Below are 22,344 nucleotides of genomic sequence, written 5' to 3'. Positions count from 1 at the left end.
GCAAGTTGAGCCAACACAACTTCCCCTTTACGCACTTTACGCACCAGCCAACAGAACCGTTTATTCCTCCTTCGCTCTGTTTCCGTCCAACTTGTTGTGTTTTAATCCAGAGAGCGAAGAGAAAACAGGTCAAAGGAAACTTTCTGTGTGTGTCCTTGTCCGTGTGTGTGTCTATGTGTGTGTGTGCGCTTCAGTCCGTCCTTCCTCCAAGTCCGAACATCGGGAAAAGAAACAAAAACAAAAAGTATCCAGCTGTTGGCGCAGCTCCCAGTCTCTCTGTCTGTCTCTCTCAGTTAGTTAATAGTTAATTATTAGTTATTAGTTGGTTAGTTAATGAGTTAATAATTCCTTCTTCTCCTTCTTCTTGTGTGTCTGTAGTTGTGTAGTTGTGATCCTGTCGCTCCGTCTCCACGTTGAGGTTTGTCACGTTTGGAGCCGTTTGAAGCCACACCCGGAGAGCCGCCGTAGACTCAACTTCTCCTCCGACCGAACAACAACCACACCAACACACCAACACACACTGACTGACACACACACTAACACAGCCCCGTCACCGTCACCTCCGAGCAGCAGCAGCAGCAGCAGCTTCACCGCCCACCCCGCGGTGCTTCATGGGAAATGTAGTAGGAAGTTAAACCAACACAAGACAGGAAATAATGACATGGTGCTTTTAAAACACACTGTTTCTGATGAATGATAATAATTATTAATACATTATGGAACAACAAGTGAGAAAACACAATATTATTATCATATTTAATTATAGGCAAAAATGCAAAAGACACGTTATAAATAAAGGTTTACACTGCAAAAACTCAAAATCTGTCTTATTTCTTGTCAAAATGTCTCATTTCTAGTCAAAACTAATCTCTTTCCACATAAAATAAGACTCATCACCTAAAAATTAACTTGTTTTTTTGATAATTTCCACTTGTTTCAAACAAATTTTCATTTGAAATAGGCTAAATAGAAAAATCTGCCGGTGAAAGCAATTTTTTGTGCTTGTAATAAGGAAGAAAAACTTGCTCCACTATCAGATTTTTCTACTTATTTCAAGTGAAAATAGGCTTGAAAGAAGTAAAAAGTGTCTAAAAACAAGCTACTTCTTATGTATAACTATGTATAAATATACTTATTTTAGGTATAATGAGATTTGTTTTGACTAGAAATTACATTTTCACTAGAAATAAGACAAGTAGGCTATTCTTGGTAAGATTTTGAGTTTTTGCAGTGTAAAAATAGACTCACATCTAGAACACACACAGATATGTGTCTATATATAGTAGGTATCATCTTCTATAAGGAGATAAATCACTGTCACATATGTAAATGTGGAGATATTAGTGTATTAAAATACATATAAGACATGTTTTTATAACAAGTTGTGACCATACACATCAACAATATCTATATTTAATCTTTATGTACGTTTATTAAACCAACATACATTTAACAGCTCTGTGACTCATTCCTCATTCATCATCTCAAAACATGTCTATTTATAACATCAGCTCATATTACAGTAACAGGGTTTGGATGGAAATATATTCATGTGACATATACTGTATAGTCTCTCTACAATATTAACAGACACACATTAACATACAGATTTATATGAGGTCTGTTCCTATTTCTAATATGGTTTATATATCATTTTAACATATGATACCATATCCGTAAATCATCAGTGTATAGGCTGTATTACGTTTGTGTGTGGGTACAAATAAAGACTCCACATTCAAAATATGACGTAATGAACGATGAGATAAAATCAAACCACTGGCCACAGTAGAAGTAAAAACAGACTCTATGAATATGTAAATATTTCATGCAGTGTTTAACTCTGTCCTTTGCATCATTTTATGAAAATGTCTCTAAAGGTTTTGCTTGATACTATTAATACCTGTGGAAATCAATATGCAGGTTTGAACAAAGTCATAATGTACAGCAGTTAATACTAAGAGGAAATACTCTGGAAAACCTTTACAGAAATCAAAGACAAAATAAAATTATTTCTAAAACTCTGAACCACTGTCACATCAAAACACGGTTCTATTCTGAATTTGTTTTAATTTGGATCCAAAATATGAAAAGAACATTTGTGTTGGATGTAAACCTCCAGCTGTGGCTTCAGTTCAGTGGTCTCTTTATTTCAACAGCTGCTGGTTTCTGGAAGTAGCCGAGGCCACAGAACATAAAGATTTAAATACGACAACTGAGAGAAGTCAGACGTTAAAATCTGGTCCAATATAAACCTGGAAGATTAATAACTACTTTACTTTAGAATAAGACTCAGTAAAAAGCTGACAGGATGCAGCTGCAGACTCAGTCCACAGCTCGACGGCGCCACCTGCTGGACTGAGGTGGACAAGAGAACATCAACATGTTGTTGTCCAACAGAGACAATAAACTGTTTCATTAATGTGAAATATAATTTTATCCATCTGTGAAACTTTAAGGTTTAAACAAACCTTTTAAATTTCTCTGTAGAACCAAAGTTGCATCATTCACAAAAGCAGGACACCTGAAGCTGGTTATTTATTTACTTTAGTTAGTTTCCTTTTCTTTCTTTTTCTTTTTCTTATGTATCTTATTTCATTTAAATGCATTCAATTAAATCTAAGGAAATGTTTTAAGGTCTTTGTAACAGGAACCTGGGCACTTTAATATGTTTTACCGTTTTGTATCTGTAAATGACGTAGTTTTGCTTTTTTCACTGACACCTTTTTCAAATACGTTACACTTACAGTAACTTAGTCATTTTAAAGGGATAGTTCAACATTTTGGCAAATTGGCCCATTGCCATAATCCCTATAGTCTAAATGCAGAGACTGTTTTATGAAAAACTGTCCCTGAAGGCAACGTGCATCAGTGGTTTTGCATGAATTTCCCTCTAAAACAACTCGTTAATGTTACCAGTTTTTGTCTGGTAACGTCGGCTCGCCCAGCATTTCCACCACCACTAATAATAACAAAATAACCATAGAGACAAAACCATAGATTTATCTAAAATGGACCATTAACAAGTGGTAACATAGATTCATCCACATTAATATGAGACTTTTTTATAACCAAACAGAAACTCCTTGTTGTCCCTTTAATTATCGGTGCATGTTGTTTTGAGATCGGCAGGGCAGAGACGTGAACTGCTCAGTATTTCTACGTTTCCCTCATCAAACTCATCAAATACACAATCCAACAACTCCACAACGCTCTGGTGGACAAGTTGTGACTGCACATTCACCACGCTATGAGATAATAACACAACGTTACCACACAGAGTTGTTTTAGAGGGAAATGCAGCCGGAACTACATTCCAGAGACGGCTGCCGCTGGGCGGAGGGATTTCAGAAGAGAAAGTAGTTCAGAGTATTTGCTTCATGTGACGTAATGTTACATAAATATACGTTATTATCTCATAGCGTGGTGAATGTGCAGCTCACAACTTGTCCACCAGAGCGTTGTGGAGTTGTTGGATTGTGTATTTGATGAGTTTGATGAGGGAAACCAAGAAATCCCATGAGCCTCCGTAGCGTAGCTCTGAGCAGCTCACGGCTCTGCTCCGCCGTTCTAAAAATAGCTTGCACCGACAATTAAAGGTAACAAACCTACTGCTATGACTATAGGGAGTATGGCAATGGGCCAACTTGCCAAAATGTTGAACTATCCCTTTAAATGTGGTAATTGTGTGTCTGTATTGTCTCTGTAGCTGCTGTTCACTGTCTACTGTATCAGGTTTTCCTCTGTATTTCAGTTTGTGTTCTGTGTCTGTTGTGTTTTACCTGTTCACTGTGCAGATTTAGCAGCTATAGATAAATCTGGTGCAACCAACTCCTCATTTCTTGCAAATGTTTATGTAATTGCACAACTTAGTTCCTTAATTAACTAAACTAAAATGTGTTTTTATTGCTGACAAATGTTTGAGTTGTGATTGAGAATGTGTTGTTTCTGTTTTATAATGATCAGCTGTTTTCATTCATATAATCTAAAGATCCACTTTAACTAATGATGTTTCCAACAACATCATGTGTGTGTGTGTGTGTGTGTGTGTGTGTGTGTGTGTGACAGACGACAACAGATGAAAGTGATGTTACCTCATTATCTTTATTGCAACATTGTTTACAGTACAATAACTGCCAGCAACATATTAAAATATATAGAGATACAAGAAAATAGACATGAATCGATCGAAGGACAAAAAGGTTTAAAAGCACTTTGAAAATGATTACATTTATATTTTTAATTGGACTAAACCTTTAATTATTTCTATTTACATTATACAAACTAGATATGCATATAGAATATAAAGGGTATACATTTATATACAGTATTTATAAACGCTGGCTGATGCTGTCAGTATATTTAATATGTTACTCGTTACTTTAATGGGTTTAAACACAGAGACAACGGCCACTAACACAGGGCTCAGGAGGTAGACAGGGCCGATTCGGGTTCGATTCCCCTGCTATTCCACACTGCATGGCAAAGAGGAAACGTGCACACATACTGTAACACACTCGGCTGTGTGTGTGTAGCTATGTGTGTGTGTTTGTGTGTGTGCACGAGAGCTGAACAGCGCTGAATGCATAGACGGAGCGCTGCTGTGTGAATGGGTGAATGTGGCCTCTAGTGAGTCCGTGACAGTGAACGCATCATGTTGAGTTCAGGTTGATGTTTTTGTGCATATATATTGTGCAGGTTTTTGTGTGTGTTTGTGTGTGTGTGCACCTTTTTTTTTTTAGTATGAAACTCACTTGATGCTTTTTTTTTTGCAGACATGCAGCCAGATGTTAAGAGACTAAAGAGAGAAACAGGAACACTGCAAAAACTCAAAATCTTACCAAGAATATTTGTCTTATTTTTAGTCAAAATGTCATTTCTAGTCAAAACAAATCTCATTCTACTTAAAATAAGACTCATCACATTAAAAGCAGCTTGTTTTTAGACACTTTTTACTTCTTTCAAGCAGATTTTCACTTGAAATAAGTAGAAAAATCTGACAGTGGAGCAAGTTTTTCTTTCTTATTACAAGCACATAAAACTTGCTTTGACTGGCAGATTTTTCTACTTATTTCAAGTGAAAATTAGTTTGAAACAAGTAAAAATCATCTAAAAACAAGTTCATTTTTAGGTGATGAGTCTTATTTTAAGTGGAAAGAGATTAGTTTTGACTAAAATTGAGACATTTTGACAAGAAATAAGACAAATATTCTTGGAAAGACTTTGAGTTTTTGCAGTGAAGTCGGGGACAGATTAAACCGACAGCAGCAGCAGACACAGAGCGGAGCAGCTCCAGTTTGTTCCTTCTGCATAAAGATTAGAACGACCACCAACACTAGTACTGGATCAAAACTGGATCAAACTGGATCAAACTGGATCAAAGCGACCCCATTAATGGACATTTAGAGGTTTGTTGTGTGACGGACTGAGAGGACAAACACTCAGCTACAGCGTCTCACTGTGTCTGCTGTTATTAGATCAGATATAAAAACAGTGAGTACAGCAGCTCCCAGTTAGTTATAAACAACTCTATCACTGATGATGATGATGATGAAGAAACACCACTGACTAGAACAGACAGGTGTCATTATAATAAAAAAAGACAAAAAAACCCAACATAAAACATAAAAAACGAACAATCATCGAGAGGTTTTGCATCTTAACATTTCATCACTGGATCAGATTCAACTGATACACTTAATAATGAATAAACCATAGACATGCACTGCAAAAACTCAACATCTTACCAAGAATATTTGTCTTATTTCTAGTCAAAATGTCATTTCTAGTCAAAATAAATCTAATTCTACTTAAAATAAGACTCATCATGTTAGAAAGTAGCTTGTTTTTAGACACTTTTTACTTTTTTCAAGCAAATTTTCCACTTGAAATAAGTAGAAAAATCTGATAGTGGAGCAAGTTTTTCTTTTTTGTTACGAGCACAAAAAACTTACTTTCACTGGCAGATTTTTCTACTTATTTCAAGTGAAAATTAGTTTGAAACAAGTGAAAATGATCTAAAAACAAGTTCATTTTTAGGTGATGAGTCTTATTTTATGTGGAAAGAGATTAGTTTTGACTAGAAATGAGACATTTTGACAAGAAATAAGACAAATATTCTTGGAAAGATTGAGAGTTTTTGCAGTGTGAAGTTTAAAACAAACAACAGTTAATTATATATTATCAATGGCAGGAGGAGACTTAGGAGTATTGATTGATTGATTGATTGATACTTCTGATCAGTTTAAGGTTCAACAACAACACGAGAGGCTCAGAGCTACGATCAATCAAACACCGAGGAGCCACGGAGCAATTCTTCTGTTTTAATGTAACCACGACGACGACGACACGGAAAAAACACTTTAAACAGAAAACCTCCAGGAGAACGAGCAGCTACAGAGGAGGAGGAGAGGAGGAGGAGGAGAGGAAGGAGGAGAGGAGGAGAGGAGAGGAAAGGGGGAGGAGGAGCAAGAAGAGGAGGAGGGAGAGGAGTAGGATGAGGAAGAAGAAGAGGACAAGGAAGAGGAGGAGGAGGGAGGAGGAAGAGGAAGAGTAGGAGTGGAGGAGGAGGAGAGAAAAGGGGGAGGAGGAGGAAGAGGAGGATGGAGAAAAGGAAGAGGAAGAAGAGGAGAAAGAGTAAAAGAAAGAAGAGGAAGAGGATAAAATGGAGGAAGAAGAGGAGGAGGAGGGAGGAGGAGGGGGGAACAGAAGGAGGGAGGAAGAGGATGAGAGGAAGAGGAACATGGAGGAGGAAGAGGAAGAAGAGGAGGAAGAAGGAAGAGGAAGAAGAGGAGGGGGAGGAGGAGGAGAGGAGAGGAAGAAGAAGAGGAGGAGGAGGAGGAGGAGGAGGAGGAGGAGGAAGAGGAGGAGGAGGAATAGGAGGAGGAGGAGGATGAAGGCTCACAGGTAGGACTCAGTTCAAGTAAAGTTGTAGTTGTAGATAGAAGAACATCCACGTCACCACCGACATATCTCTAATTTATTGATCATCTACATTAATCGATCAGTTTTTAGTCTTTAAATGTGAGAATCTCTTTTATCTATTATTATATAATAATAGTAATAATAGTAATAATAATGATGATGTAATCAGTAACGGGCTGCAGCAGCTACAGGAGAAGAACCAGTTGTGCTTCTTGTTCCAAAGGAAAGTGCTATTGCTAACCACCATGACAACACCTTCATATTTACACACACACCCTGTTGGTCTACTTGCCAACAATGAGTACCCGGAAATGTTGAGTACCCCAAAGTTTTATGTTAGAAATAGATAGTATGGGTCCCCAGTATTCAGAAACTGCCGGATGCTAACTTATATATATTGGACAATTAGCATAATTGACATAATTAGCATAAATGAGCATAATGGCCTATATGGGAAATATTTCAACAAAATTGACTTGGCTGATCTGGGCAATATTGGAGTGGTTTTAGGGGTTATTGATGATGCTGAATCCATTTCTGACATTTTCAAAATTCAAAATGGCTGTCTAAACCGGAAGTGACCAGATTTTAACCGCCAGTGGGCCGATTTTGATGGATTTCAAAATCTGGTCACTTCCGGTTTAGACAGCCATTTTGAATTTTGAAAATGTCAGAAATGGATTCAGCATCATCAACAACCCCCTAAAACCACTCCAATATTGCCCAGATCAGCCAAGTCAATTTTGTTGAAATATTGCCCATATAGGCAATTATGCTAATGTATGCTAATTATGTCTGTTATGCTAATTGTCCAATATATATAAGTTAGCATCCGGCAGTTTCTGAATACTGGGGACCCATACTATCTATTTCTAACACAAAACTTTGGGGTACTCAACATTTCCGGGTACTCATTGTTGGCAAGTAGACTATGTTGTTGTTGCTGTTGGATACGACGAGTTTTGGTTCTGTCTCTGAAACAACGTCAGATCTTCCTCCAGGTGGGCGATGATGAGGAAGAGGAGGAGGAGGAGGAGGAGGAGGAGGAGGAGGAGGGAACACTGAGTGACCACTTCCAGGTCACTCAGTAAAAACAAACATCTGGAAACATCTGGATCTCAGAGTGGATGTGCTTGTGTTTTTCTCTAACAGTTTCTCAAATAAAAGGATAGTTCAACACCACGGTCACCATAATCCCCATTAGAGCTGTAACTTACCATTATTTTCATTATCGATTCATCTGTCCATTATTTAAACGATTAATCGATTAGTCGTTTGGTCAATAAAATGTTAAAAAATGTTAAAAAAAAAACATCAATCAGTGTTTCTCAAATGTATCTTGTTTTGTCCACAAACCAAAGAGAGACTCAGTTTATTGTCATAAAGGAACAAAGAAACCAGAAATATTCACATTGAAGAAGCTGGAATCAGAGATTTTGGACTTTTTTGTCTTGAAAAAACTACTCAAACTGATTATCAGAATAGTTGACAATTCATTTAATAATTGATTATTGTACGAATAATCAATTAATTGTTACAGCTCTAATCCCTATAGTCATATATGGCCCTATGATTTCCGCAATCACAGAATTACGGAAATGGCCAATTAATCTGTTTTTAACGCGGAATATCGAAGAATTTGACAAAATTTGACTGAAATACTGTTTTTGAGTGGAAGAGGAACTTCTATCTGTGGAAAGTTGCACTTCTACGTCTGTTGACTGGAAGCGTAAAAACACATGCAGTCTGGGCCGTAAAGTATACCCCCGCTCCTTTTGTTTGTTTTTTTTTGGGTACACGTCATGATAACTGCTGTATTTTGACGATTCAAACTTCCACAGTCCATAGTTGTCTTTGTTTGATATATCAAGAGACTTTTGGTAACGTAACCATGGACAGCTCCTACGCAGCATGGCTCTGCTGTGACGTAACTTAAAAAATAAAAATGCTCCAACCCTCAGACCTCTAAAGATCATGAACCTACTGCTATGACTATAGGGATTATGGCGATAGGAGCATATGCCCAAAATGTTGAACTATCCCTTTAATCACGATACTAATAACAATCATTATAATAATATACAGGGCTCCAGACAACTGACACTACATGGGGACATTTTGCCCCTAAAATTTGAGAATCTTTCTCTACTTCCTCATCTGCAACCAGGTCATTCGTCGTCTTTTTTTTTTTTTTTTAACACTGGTTAAATGTAGAAGCAGCGACTCAAAGAATCTGGACTCTGTGTTTATCATCACAGGCGTCAGACCGACGTGTCTGAGGATCATTAAAGCAGAAGTAAGCGATATATTTGTGTTAATATAAGTCTTAAATAGTTGTATCTTCCGACAGCAATCACTTCTATAGAGTGTTTGGTCTGAAACACGGGTCTGTCAGTCACTCTGCTCTGCTCTGAGCCCAGGAGAAAACTTTCCTTGTATCCTACAACCTTTATCCAATGAGGAGAGAGAACGGCATAAAGGGGCGGTCCTCTCTGTGTGTGCAGCCAAGGGATGCGCGTGAATGTGGTGACGTAGGGACGAGGACTGTTATGGTGCGTTCAAGGCAACTCGTAACTGGTGTTTTTCCGACCTGTGAAGTGGTACCAGTTCGATCTGGTACGACTTCACAGGTCAGAAGTTACGAGTGGCCGTTATAGTGACTTTCACAGGTAAAACAGGTCGGAAAAACACGAGTGGGTTGCCTGGAACGCTACAAAGTCGTAAGTTGTGACTTGAAGCTGTAATTTACGGTTTCAAAAGCCTGCCTGGAACGCAGCATTAGCCAAAACGACCGGATCGCTTACTTCTGCTTTAATGAGAAGGAAATGTGAATATTTGCCTTGCAAGTTGATTTACAGAGTGTGCCCCTAAATGTTCTGTTTGTGCTCCTTAATGTTTAAGTTAGAGGTCAGTCAGAAGTCAGTCCACGGTGCTGCTAGTGGAACTGGTCTGGAGTCTGTGAGAACAATACTAAAGACGATCTGTCACTATGAATGGAGCCCCTCAGACTGATCTGAGGACAGGTGAGGAGGACAGGTGTATAAAGACAAGTGCTGCTCTTCATCTCCGTCCACAAGGCACAGCCTCCATCTTCATCTTCGTCTTGGTCTTGGTCTTCATACACCTGAGCTCAGTGAGTTCACTCTACTGGCAGGAAGTAGGCTACAGTATGATGATGTCATGTGTCATGTGACCAGAGGGGGGAGGGGGGGGGGGCTCTGCTCTCTGGTTGGACACGATGGGACGTCGTCAACATGAAAACATGAAAAACCAAAAAACAACGACACAGACTCTAAGTAACAATATAAAACCTGAAGAAGAAGAGGGAGGAAGAGGAGGAGGAGGAGGATGAGGAAAAGGGGGCGGAGCTTAGTGACCGCTGCTGGCTTTACTGGTGCCTGACGTCCAATCAATGATGATAAAGCTCAGACTCATTATCATAAACAGGAAGCCGATCCCAGCGAAGCAGGCGGCCTGAGAGAGAAGAGCAACAGACATCCAACGTTAGTTAATTGATCAGGTTTATATTGATAATCAATACTGATGATGAACTTTATTAAATATATAAATCTGATATGTTACATGTGAGTAACTCCAGTCTCCAGTTCCTCAAACACGTCAATGTCGATATTGATCTTTGTTGTTTGTTCCTCTTTTTTTTTATCTTTTAGATTTGAGTTATTTTAAAATCTCATCAACATCCAGTTGAAATAGCTTAACTACAACTACAACTAAGACTAAATAAAAACTAAATAGGCTAAAAACTAAACTAAGACTAAATAAAAACTACAACTAAGACTAAATAAAAACTACAACTAAGACTAAATAAAAACTAAATAAAAACTACAACTAAGACTAAATAAAAACTACAACTAAGACTAAATAAAAACTAAATAAAAACTAAGACTAAGACTAAATAAAAACTACAACTAAGACTAAATAAAAACTGAGACTAAATAAAAACTAAACTAAACTAAGACTAAATAAAAACTAAATAGGCTAAAAAATAAACTAAGACTAAATAAAAACTATTCAAAACTCAATAGCCTTTAATATAAAAACTAAACTAAAATTGATTCATCACTTGTTGAACTCTCTAAAACTAAACTGAAAGAAAACTGAAAAACTAAATAAAAACTCATGAACATTTTAAAACTACATAACCTTGATGCACTGAAAATATCTGTCAATTATTAGTTCATCATCATTTTTCAATGACTGTTGGTCACTTATATTAGCCACAGTGTCTTAAACGTCACTGCACATTGAAGCCACATTTTAACTAAGATAAAATAAAACTTAAACTCAACTAAACACAACTCTACTGAAGTGAATTTATTACATAATTGACTTTATTAACTTAAATTCTCATGTTTCTGTTGTCGTGTGATTCTCACCATGATCTTGGGCGCCGAGCGCAGTGGCTCATCCTCTTTGGGAACGATACGGATGTAGAAAACAGCCGGAAAGATGAAGATGAGACAAGGAGCAGACGTGGCACCTGGAAAATACACAAACACATTCATATACTGTAAATATAAATACATGACTTCATAAATCCTTCATATTTCGTTTTTTCCACCACAAGAAATGAAAATGATGAATTGAGACTTTTGAACTTAAAGCAGAAGTAAGTGATATATTTGTGTTAAAGCAGATATCAGTGGAATGTTTTTGTTAATATAAGTCCTAAATAGTCCTATTTTCCGTCAGCAATCACTTACATGAAGTATTTCAGCCTAAACACGAGTCTCTCCGTCACTCTGCTCTGCTGTAACCCGAGGAGAAAATTTTCCTTGTGGGATACAAGTGTTATCCAATGAGGGGAGAGAACGGCATGAAGGGCTGTGTGTGCAGCCAAGGGATGCGCGTGAATGTGGTGACGTAGCACGAGGACCAATTGATGCCTGACAAGGGCGGGGGCTGCTAACTCATGGTGCGTTCAAGGAAACTCGTACTTTGTGTTTTTCCTTCCTGTGAAGTCATACCAGTTCGATCTGGTACGAGTTCACGGGTCGGAAGTTACGAGTGGCCGTTATAGGGAACTTTCACAGACAACAGGACGGTAAAAACACGAGCTATGGGTTACCTGGAACGCTACCAAGTCGTAGCTGTGACTTGAAGCTGTAACTTACGGTTTCAAAAGCCTGCCTTGAACACAGCATTAGCCGAAACGGCCGTGCCGCTGTTATCTGCTTTAATATAAGTCTTAAATAGTTGTATCTTCCGACAGCAATCACTTACATAGAGTGTTTGGACTGAAACACGGGTCTGTCAGTCACTCTGCTCTGCTCTGAGCCGAAGAGAAAACATTTATCGTATCCTACAGTTTTTATCCAATGAGGAGAGAGAACGGCATGCAGGGCTGTGTGTGCAGCCAAGGGACGCCGTGAATGTGGCGACGTAGGGACGAGGACTGTTATGGTGCGTTCAAGGAAACTCGTATTTTTCCGACCGTGAAGTGGTACCAGTTCGATCTGGTACGAGTTCACGGGTCAGAAGTTACGAGTGGCCGTTATAGTGACTTTCACAGGTAAAACAGGTCGGAGAAACACGAGTGGGTTGTCTGGAACGCTACAAAGTCGTAAGTTGTGACTTGAAGCTGTAATTTACGATTTCAAAAGCCTGCCTGGAACGCAGCATTAGCGAAAACGACCGGACCACTTACTTCTGCTTTAATGCTTAAGTAAAACCACACCGCTCTCAGTTAGATCTCACTCCTGATGACTACAGCTGCAATAAAACCCTAATTAGGGCCACGGGGCAAGCGCACCGGGCACTGGCTACTAGTTGTAGGACAAATTATATATCAAAACGCGCGTCTTGATCGGGATCGGTGTACTATTACTTTTCTCAACAGTTTTTGCTCAAAAACTTGCATTGAAGTCAATGGGACGGGCGGGGAAAAAAGCGAAAAAGACCAATCATTGGAGTTTAACAAACGTCTACTGCTCAGGCATACTTTCACCTAGAGACTCCATTTAAACTTTAAACAGTAGACACAAGTCTTGTGTATTGGCGTATTACTCCACGTTTTGATAGGTCATATAGTTTTTGATCAATCCCTGATCAATGACCATGATCATTTTTGGAGAAATTATGAGATTATAATGGGTGTGTATTGCGCGGAATGTTCGTGTCAGAGTGCGTGACATCATCGGTTAGAGTGGGAGAGATGCCAGAAAAATTCCAGATTTTTTGTCTTTCCACACTCGGCCCGGCCACAATTTACACTCTACACACATGATTTTTTCCAAATTTATAGACAAACTTGCTCTGTCTTTCACCATGTGCTCAAAACATCAGAGAGACTTACAAAATTTGAATTGTCAGCCTCTAAGTGCGTCCACGTCTGTCTCTGCTCCTCATTGACTCTAATACAAATATTTTCTGAGAGAAGCAGAACGGACCGATGTTTTAAAATTGCCAGCGTCTCCAAAATATTTACTGTAGAAACACCAAATCGTACCAAATCGTTCAGGAAGTCCTTACAGTGATGATGGTCTGTGTTTTTTTCTGATAGGAGCTCCGGTTTTGTCACAGTAAGCCTAAATGTGAGACCAGTGCAGAGGCAGAAAAACGCTCTTTTTCTTGACATTTCTGTCTGTCTCAGCCTGGGGGGCCCCTATCGTCATTGGCAACCACCTCAAGTTGCTGTGGTAACGTCTGATTCTCAGGCCAGAGCTCGTTAACTTTATAAACAATCCACCTGGAGCCACACACCAACACATACAGGTAGCTTAATGTGATTACAGTTACACACACACACCAAAACACACAGGTATACACATGCGCGTGTATTGCGCGCACTCCTCTCCCACACACACAAACACACACAGGTAACTTCATGTGATTAAAGAGATACACACACACAGACACACACACACACACAGTTAACCTAATGTGGTTACAGCTCCTCCATATCAGTGCTTATAGAAAGATGATCATGTGTCTGTCTGATCAGCTCTGTCTTGACCTTAAGATCGTGGGTTTGATTCCCATGTTGACAGAGATGGTATATGCCCGGCAGTAGCCCCGTGGCCCATTCAAAATTTCCCCAGAGGAAATGTTCTAGTTATTTTATATAATGTGACATATTAGGAGTTAAAGTGCAGAACGACAGGACCAACTCTGTATAAACTCTGTTATATGTTCACAGCTTGAACGCACCAATGACCCCGAAGATGCCCAGGATGTTGGGGGCGAAGATGACGAGCAGGTTGATGAAGGTGAGCAGCACGAAGGCGATGGCGATGTGGCGAGGCCAGTTGAAGGTTTTGTTGGGAAACCACATCTGTTGGATCGCTCTGCGCACCTGTTCAACACAACAACAACAACAACAACAACAACAACAACACAACAACAGTTTCACAACAGTTAAATTGATAAAACTCTGCGTGACCTTTGACCTCGGGTGTCGGGGCGGTGACTCACGGGGAAGAGCACGATGGGCACGGTGAGTGTGACGGCCGTCAGCACGGCCACGCGCACACACAGGATCAGTGTGTCGTAGGGATCAACACGACTGTAGGTGTGAAGAAGCTCCGCCTCCACTTCACCTGCACAGAGGAGACACGAGGTGAAGAACCAACCAGAACAACATCAGCCGCTCTAAAACATACAGATTATTTTATTTTCTGCATTTTTCAAGATTTGCATGAAAACACAAACGCAGAACTCCAAACCCCTCCCCAACCCACCCACCAACAAACTGAGAGAGAGAGGAAAAATAAATAAATAAATAAATAAAAGAAATAATGACAGAAAAAAAAGGAAAAAGTCGAGAGGCAAGGTAGACAAAAGCTTGTAAATCTACAACCCGTCCATCATAGAGGCTGACAATGTGTCTATAATATATACACCAAATAAGGTTGCCACATCTCTGTAAAAGTAGTCTAAACATACTGATTATTGATAATAACACATAGTATTGATTCATTTAATTCATGAATATCAGCATTATGCTGTTACATGGAGGTTAAAGGACGATTCCAGGTTAATTCAACCTGGGCTCTAGTTTCTAATATTTTAGCTCTAACTACGTTCACACCAAAAGCTTCCAAAGAGGAAAAATATGTTTAGCTGCTTTGGTCGTTCTTCACGTGACTGACGTCAAAGTTCGATCACGCTGGTCATTTAAAGAAGCCGAAGCACACCTCTATTCTGACTGCTTGCGGCCGAAGTTAACCGAGACTCAACTTCTCGTCTGGTGACACTTTGGAAGCTTTGGAAGAGCAGCTGTAAGAGCCATTTTGGGTTTTATTTTGGTGTTTATTTTTTGTGTTTTATTTTGGTAGGTTTGGATTTGGTAACTTCCGCTAACGCAGGAAGTGACATCAGGCACTACAGGTCACGAGGGTTTTATTTTGATTGAGATGAACAAGGGACAGGTGTTGCTGATGGGGAAGAACACAATTCTTTGACTGTGACATGCTGTGCCGTGCATGAAAGGTACATGTTTAGTTTGAATTGTGTAAAAAACAAAATAAATCCTTTTGTGGTTAACAGTGAAACTTCGTTTGGACAATGGTTTCATCGCACCATGCACGCGTCAATTTATAAGCTATGTCAGCCAGGGCGGTGAGAGGAAGAGAAAGACCACTACAGCAACTGACGGCAGTTAACACTTTGGTCGCTCAGGTCGCCGGACTGTCATTGAAAATGAATGAACTTCTGGTGTTTTTGAAGCTTTGGAAGCTTTTGGTGTGAACGTACAGAAACAGAAAATGAATCTTCAGCTTTTCTTTCTACTGTCTCCTGTTCTGCAGTCGTTCTGTCTGTCCCTGCATCGCCACAGCAGCGTATAATGGGACCAGACGGATCTTAGGCTGTTGAGGCTGTTTACATCCCATAAAACAGACAATGTCAGATGTCTTCAAACACACGCCGAGGGGTTTGTTCACTTCAAGACAGACGACATGTTCATGTAGAGGGCTATAACTATGTTTACAGGTCTGAAGCTCCCGTTTGTTTTTTCCAATTCCAGCTCTGTTTCCAAACATGTCGTCTTTCTTGAAGGTAACAAACCCCTCAGTGTCTGTTTGAAGACATCTGACGTTGTCTGGTTTTATGGGATGTAAACAGCCTCAACAGCCTCAGATCTGTCTGCTCTCATTCTACGCTGCTGCAGCGATGCAGGGACACACACAACTACAGTAGAAAGAAAATCTACACATTCATTCTGTTAGAGCTGAAACATTAGAAACTAGATCCACAGGTTGAATTTACCTGGAATTGTCCTTTAATTATGAAACCTTTTTAAATAATAACGGTGCTGTTCTACAGTTTGACCACTAGAGGGCAGAGGAGCTTCATGATGCTTCTGAGTCTGTAGATCTGAGGTGATGGTCACATGACCACATGGTCACATGGTCACATGTCTGGCACTACAAACCTGCTCTGGTTGTGTTTCATTCTACAGCATGAGACTGATAATGAAATAATATAAGAAATACAACTGTATGAATCTCATAAAGAGCAACAGGAGGCTTAGATAGATAGATAGATAGATAGATAGATAGATAGATAGATAGATAGATAGATAGATAGATAGATAGATAGATAGATAGATAGATAGATAGATAGATAGATAGATAGATAGATAGATAGAACGATAGATAGATAGAACGATAGATAGAACGATAGATAGAACGATAGAACGATAGATAGATAGATAGATAGATAGATAGATAGATAGATAGATAGATAGATAGATAGATAGATAGATAGATAGATAGAACGATAGATAGAACGATAGATAGAACGATAGATAGAACGATAGATAGATAGATAGATAGATAGATAGATAGATAGATAGATAGATAGATAGATAGATAGATAGATAGATAGATAGATAGATAGAACAATAGATAGATAGATAGATAGATAGATAGATAGATAGATAGATAGATAGATAGATAGATAGATAGATAGATAGATAGATGTCTCACCGTAGAAGGTCAGGTATCCAAACAGAGCAGCCAGGAAGTACATGACGTACATGACGGTGATGGAGATGTTGGCCACGTGCTGCATCTTCTTCTTGGACGGACTGAAAACACAACATATTACCATGTCACAACCACACACACACACACAACCACACACACATAGAACACATCTTGGAGCCCAGTTACCGTAGTTACAGTAAATTACCGATACAGCATCAATACTCAGCGAGGTGACAGACCGACACATGCAGCAGCCGATACAGGTCGCACACAGTGGAGCAGTCGGTGCATGTGCAGGATGTGACGAGCCGAGCACAAAGCACGCACACACATACAACCACACACACACTATGGCAAGCGGATTTAACATTTAAAAGCTAAGTTTGACTCTCCAGAATTAACATTGTAGATATCAACAACGTCTTTCTGACTGGTCCTAACTACATTTTGAATAGTTGGATTTTTTATTCCAGATCTCTGTAATTCAGTTTTGCCTCTTGTCAAAAAGAACATTTCAGATCCACAACCATGTTCTTCCTATAGGACAAATGACGTCACTTTAACCATTCATGTGTATGGGGTTTGTCATTACAGATATCTACAGTTCAGTTGCAGATATCCACTATGTGAATTACTGAATTACGACTAGTACTAATTCCAGTTACAGATATCTACAACTTCATTTCGCTTAGTCAAAACTTGATTTAAGATATCTGAACAGGGACATGTAGATATCTTTAATTGAGGTGAATTAAAGATATCTCAAACTGGAATTAGTACTAGTCGTAGTTCAGTTACAGATATCTGTAATTCACATAGTGGATATCTGCACCTGAACTGTAGATATCTGTAATGACAAACCCCATACACATGAATGGTTACAGTGACGTCATTTGTCCTATAGGAAGAACGTAGTTGTGGATATCTGAAACAACAATTTTAGATAGGAAGAATGATATCGGAAATATTCTTTTTGACTCGGCAAAACTGAATTACAGATATCTGCAACACATATCCAGTCTGGCTTTTAAAGGGATAGTTCACCCAAAATTGAAATTTCACTCATTATCTCCTCCCCCTCATGTGGACTAAGGGCTGGGAGAAGTTTCAGAGTCCTCCGTGGCTTCTCTGAGTTACAGGGGGTCTCGGCGTAGCAGTGCATGTCCATATGACGGTTGCAAATGGATACCAACTGTCTTCGTAACAAAAAGACACACCAAAAAACATCCAGATACCTCCATGCTGCTTGTATGTAATGTCCGTCTAAGCTCCTCTTCCCAGTTCGTCAAATTTGGACGAACTTGGAAGAACTTGGAAGAGGACAGACCCTTCGTCCAAATTTGACGGACCAGGAAGAGGAGCTTCGAGAAGCTTCCGCTACAAAACAAGCTTGAAACATAGACTTATTACATTTTTTGGGGGACAATTTTGCATTTCGGGGCTTCAATACAAGACGGGCATTACATACGAGCAGCATGGAGGTATTTGGATGTTTTTTGGTGTGTCTTTTTGTTACGAAGACAGTTGGTATCCATTTGCAACCGTCATATGGACATGCACTGCTGAGTGAAATTTCAATTTTGGGTGAACTATCCCTTTAAATGTTAAAATGGCTTGCCACACACACACACACACACACACACACAGACACACACTCTCTCGTCCGGCAGGTGAACATACTTGCGCAGCTCAGTGTAGATGGGCAGAACCTCGGGGTGGCACACAAAGGCGAAGGCCAGGATGGGGATGGTGTAGGCCGTCTGAAAATCAATCCCAACAGGTCACCATGGATACACAAGCGCCATCCCAGACGCCCCAGCACCAACCAACCAACTACTCAACCAAACAACCTACACAACCTACACAACCTACACACAGACACACACAGACACACACAGCAGCTAACTGTTGTCCAGTGATTGAGTGCAGCTGGCAGCCCAGTCAGAGACACTCACATGTTTAATAAAGGTTGTTAATGAAGACTGGACTGTGTGTGTTCACTGTAATGTCACACACACACACAGACACACACACACACACACACACACACACACACACCCACACACACACACACACACACTGATTTACAGCCTCTGTCCCACTGTGAGGCTTCAGACTGAGAATAAAGGCACTTAGAGAAATGTCAGGTCTTTCCCACTTCACTCTTTTACCCACAGAGGTCAAACTCACTCAGGGTTCCCACTCTCTGCTCTAATTCACTTCAGACAGACATTAGTTAGTTATCCCACCTAAAACACTAAGTTTGATGATGTTGGTCATGATGTATTTTTATTTTAAAGCACAATGCCAAGACTTTTACGTTTTGTTTTTGAGAAATGAACAGGTGCATCTTTAAAGAGGAACTTTTTAGTATTTCATTTGTATGCGGCTGTGATTCCACTTCAGTGAAATACGGATTTATGAAAGACATATTTGATTTTTGCTAATAAAAAGCCAAATAAGTTACACACTGGGGCTTTAAATGATATTTCCTATTTAATTTTATGTACAGTAAATAAAAAGTTATCATATTTGTCACGTTAACTAATGAAGAAGCCATGTGTGGCAACATAGAAAATTAAGGATGTGATGCATCGTAATCGAATTGAATCGTGTGGCCAGTGAAGATGCACCACTTTTATTTTGTACATGATTGTTTCTATGTTTCTTCCTCTCTCTGCCCCAGAAGTCTGATTTAAAGATGTGCAGTCTGAGGCTCTGACTCATCTATGAAATCATCTCTTTCATGTTTAGAAATTATGACAAATGTATCATAGAACAACATAAAAACATGTAGTTTTTGTGTTTAGCCCAGGGTCACTGCAGCTCTGAGCTGCTCCTCTATCTGTCACTCAGCAGAGGAGACGACAGCTCCAACACTGGAAACACACAGCAACTCAAAGTCCAGTTTTCTTTAGGAAAGAAGAAATCCTAAGTGGGGTCTGAAATAGTCAAACTGAGCTCTGGTAGCAGACGTCATGATGTGATAAATAATTTTCCAGGACAACTCAAGCTTGTTCAATATTCTAGTTAGTAGATACGCACCATCTGCACCTCTTTTTTTAGAAAATCCCAACTCCTACCAATCGAGAAAGTGAATGTCTATCCAACAGGAAACAAGATCTTCCGGTTTCCTTTTCATAATTTCTTTATTCTTACTTCAGATGTTGATTCATATCAAACGAGGCTCAGTAACAACAGTTTCTTCTTGACGTCCTCTCCAACATCAAGTCACCAGTTTAATATCACTTTTAGAGGCCAGTGTCTTCTCATCGTATCTGCAAAAAGAATCTGAAGGAATCTTAAAACTGTCCACATGAACTCTCCAAACATCTGCCTCTATCCTTGCTCTTACTCTGTTCCTGTATATTGAATTCTACAAGCCAACAAGGGCTTCGTTCCCTCCTTTGCACAGTGTTCAATGCAATTTGTGCTAAATAAATAAACTAAACTAAAAAACTAAAACATTTTCTCATTTTCCATGTGTTTTTTCTGACTGGAATAAATTGGTCAACCACTTTCCCGGTTTTCCAGGACGCGTGGGAACCCTGTCCATGACCTCCGTGTCACAGAGAGAGAACACTGCAAAAACTCTACATCTTTCCAAGAATATTTGTCTTATTTCTTGTCAAAATGTCTCATTTCTAGTCTAAACTAATCTCTTTCCACTTAAAATAAGACTCATCACCTAAAAATTAACTTGTTTTTAGATCATTTTCACTTGTTTCAAACTAATTTTCACTTGAAATAAGTAGAAAAATCTGCCAGTAAAAGCACGTTTTTTGTGCTTGTAATAAGGAAGAAAAACTTGCTCCACTATCAGATTTTTCTACTTATTTCAAGTGAAAATAGACTTGAAAGAAGTAAAAAGTGTCTAAAAACAAGCTGCTTTTTTATGTATAACTATGTATATGTATAAATATACTTATTTTAGGTATAATGAGATTTGTTTGGACTAGAAATTACATTTTTCAAACAAATTTTCAGTTGAAATAAGTAGAAAAATCTGCCAGTGAAAGCAAGTTTTTTGTGCTTGTAATAAGAAAGAAAAACTTTAGCTCCTTTATCAGATTTTTCTACTTATTTTAAAGGTGTACAGAAAAGAAAATTGAATTTAAGCCCACTCTGGGTCATAAAATTAGTGTAATAACTCATCTATCAGACGATGTAGGCCAAACTTTGTGCAAAATTCTATTTTTGAGTAAATCCAGGATGAAAGTGTGGGGGGGTTTTTTCGCATTGGATAATGCAGGCGCAAGGATTATACGTCAGCCTGTACACGCTTCACCAGCCACTGATATTGGATCCGTAATCCGTCATTCAAACGTCTGAGACACACACACACACACGGAGCTCGGGCCAAACTTTGAATATCCCGCCCGCTCGATAACGACCAATCAAATTTGTTTTCCTTACTCGGGTAAACTCGTGTTGCAGCTCGTGACAATTCGGCGCGACAAACAGGACAAACGCCATTTCTGTACACCTTTAAGTGAAAATCTGCTTGAAAGACATAAAAAGTGTCTAAAAACAAGCTACTTTTTATGTGATGTTTCTTATTTTAAGTAGAATGAGATTAGTTTTGACTAGAAATAAGACAAATATTCTTGGTAAGATGTTTGAGTTTTTGCAGAGAAGGAGTGGTTGAGATCGGAGGTTCAGACCAGCAGGTGTGTGTTCTCCATGCTGTCATGCTGAGGACGACTGTGACGTGACGTGTCGGTGTCGGTTGCCATGACAGTGAGACAGACTGAGACTCGGTGACGTGCAGGTGACAGGTGTTGAGCTGACTCACCTGGGAGTTGAGGTTGGCCATCTTGGGGACGCAGGCCGGGTCGACCTCGCCGCCCGGGTCCACGGCGCTGACGTTGAGAGGAGGAACGGCGGCCGCAGACGTTCCGTTAAACGCAAAGTCCACGAAGGGACACGGGAGGTTGAACTTCTTGTAGATCACCTGGACGGAGGAGAAGAGACGTCACACAGACACAGAGACACAGAGACACAGCTAGGAAACAGAGAGAAGGAGAGTACGGTGGCCCGGAGGTGCAAATCGCAACAGCAAATCAGAAAACATAACGACAAAAGAGAAAACACAACACACACTGCAAAAACTCAAAATCTTACCAAGAATATTTGTCTTATTTCTAGTCAAAACAAATCTCATTATACCTAAAACAAGACTCATCACATTAAAAGCAGCTTGTTTTTAGACACTTTTTACTTCTTTCAAGCAGATTTTCACTTGAAATAAGTAGAAAAATCTGATAGTGGAGGAAGTTTTTCTTTCTTATTACAAGCACAAAAAATTTGCTTTCACTGGCAGATTTTTCTACTTATTTCAAGTGAGAATTAGTTTGAAACAAGTGAAAATGATCTAAAAACAAGTTAATTTTTAGGCGATGAGTCTTATTTAAAGTGGAAAGAGTTTAGTTTTGACTAGAAATGAGACATTTTGACAAGAAATAAGACA

General features: G+C 39.3%; 1 protein-coding gene across 2 annotated transcripts in view; it reads right to left on the bottom strand.

The window, feature by feature from the left end:
- Positions 1–10,199: 10,199 nt before the first annotated feature.
- Positions 10,200–22,344, bottom strand: part of LOC146986749 (sodium-coupled neutral amino acid transporter 3-like) — a 37,656-nt gene continuing 25,511 nt past the window's right edge. For both annotated transcript variants that reach the window (XM_085775526.1, XM_085775527.1), the window contains 7 exons: positions 21,670–21,828; positions 18,555–18,634; positions 16,875–16,975; positions 14,359–14,483; positions 14,095–14,239; positions 11,322–11,425; positions 10,200–10,398 (listed from right to left, as the gene is read on the bottom strand). In XM_085775526.1, the coding sequence (XP_085631652.1) occupies positions 10,294–10,398; positions 11,322–11,425; positions 14,095–14,239; positions 14,359–14,483; positions 16,875–16,975; positions 18,555–18,634; positions 21,670–21,828 (819 nt within the window). In that variant the 3' untranslated portion in view covers positions 10,200–10,293. The remainder of the gene's footprint in view (positions 10,399–11,321; positions 11,426–14,094; positions 14,240–14,358; positions 14,484–16,874; positions 16,976–18,554; positions 18,635–21,669; positions 21,829–22,344) is intronic.

The sequence above is a fragment of the Trachurus japonicus genome, chromosome 5, assembly GCF_045865225.1.
Source record: "Trachurus japonicus isolate A0001 chromosome 5, Traja_1.0".
In the NCBI taxonomy this organism is placed as follows: Eukaryota; Metazoa; Chordata; class Actinopteri; order Carangiformes; family Carangidae; genus Trachurus; species Trachurus japonicus.
This window is presented reverse-complemented; position numbering and strand designations above follow the sequence as displayed.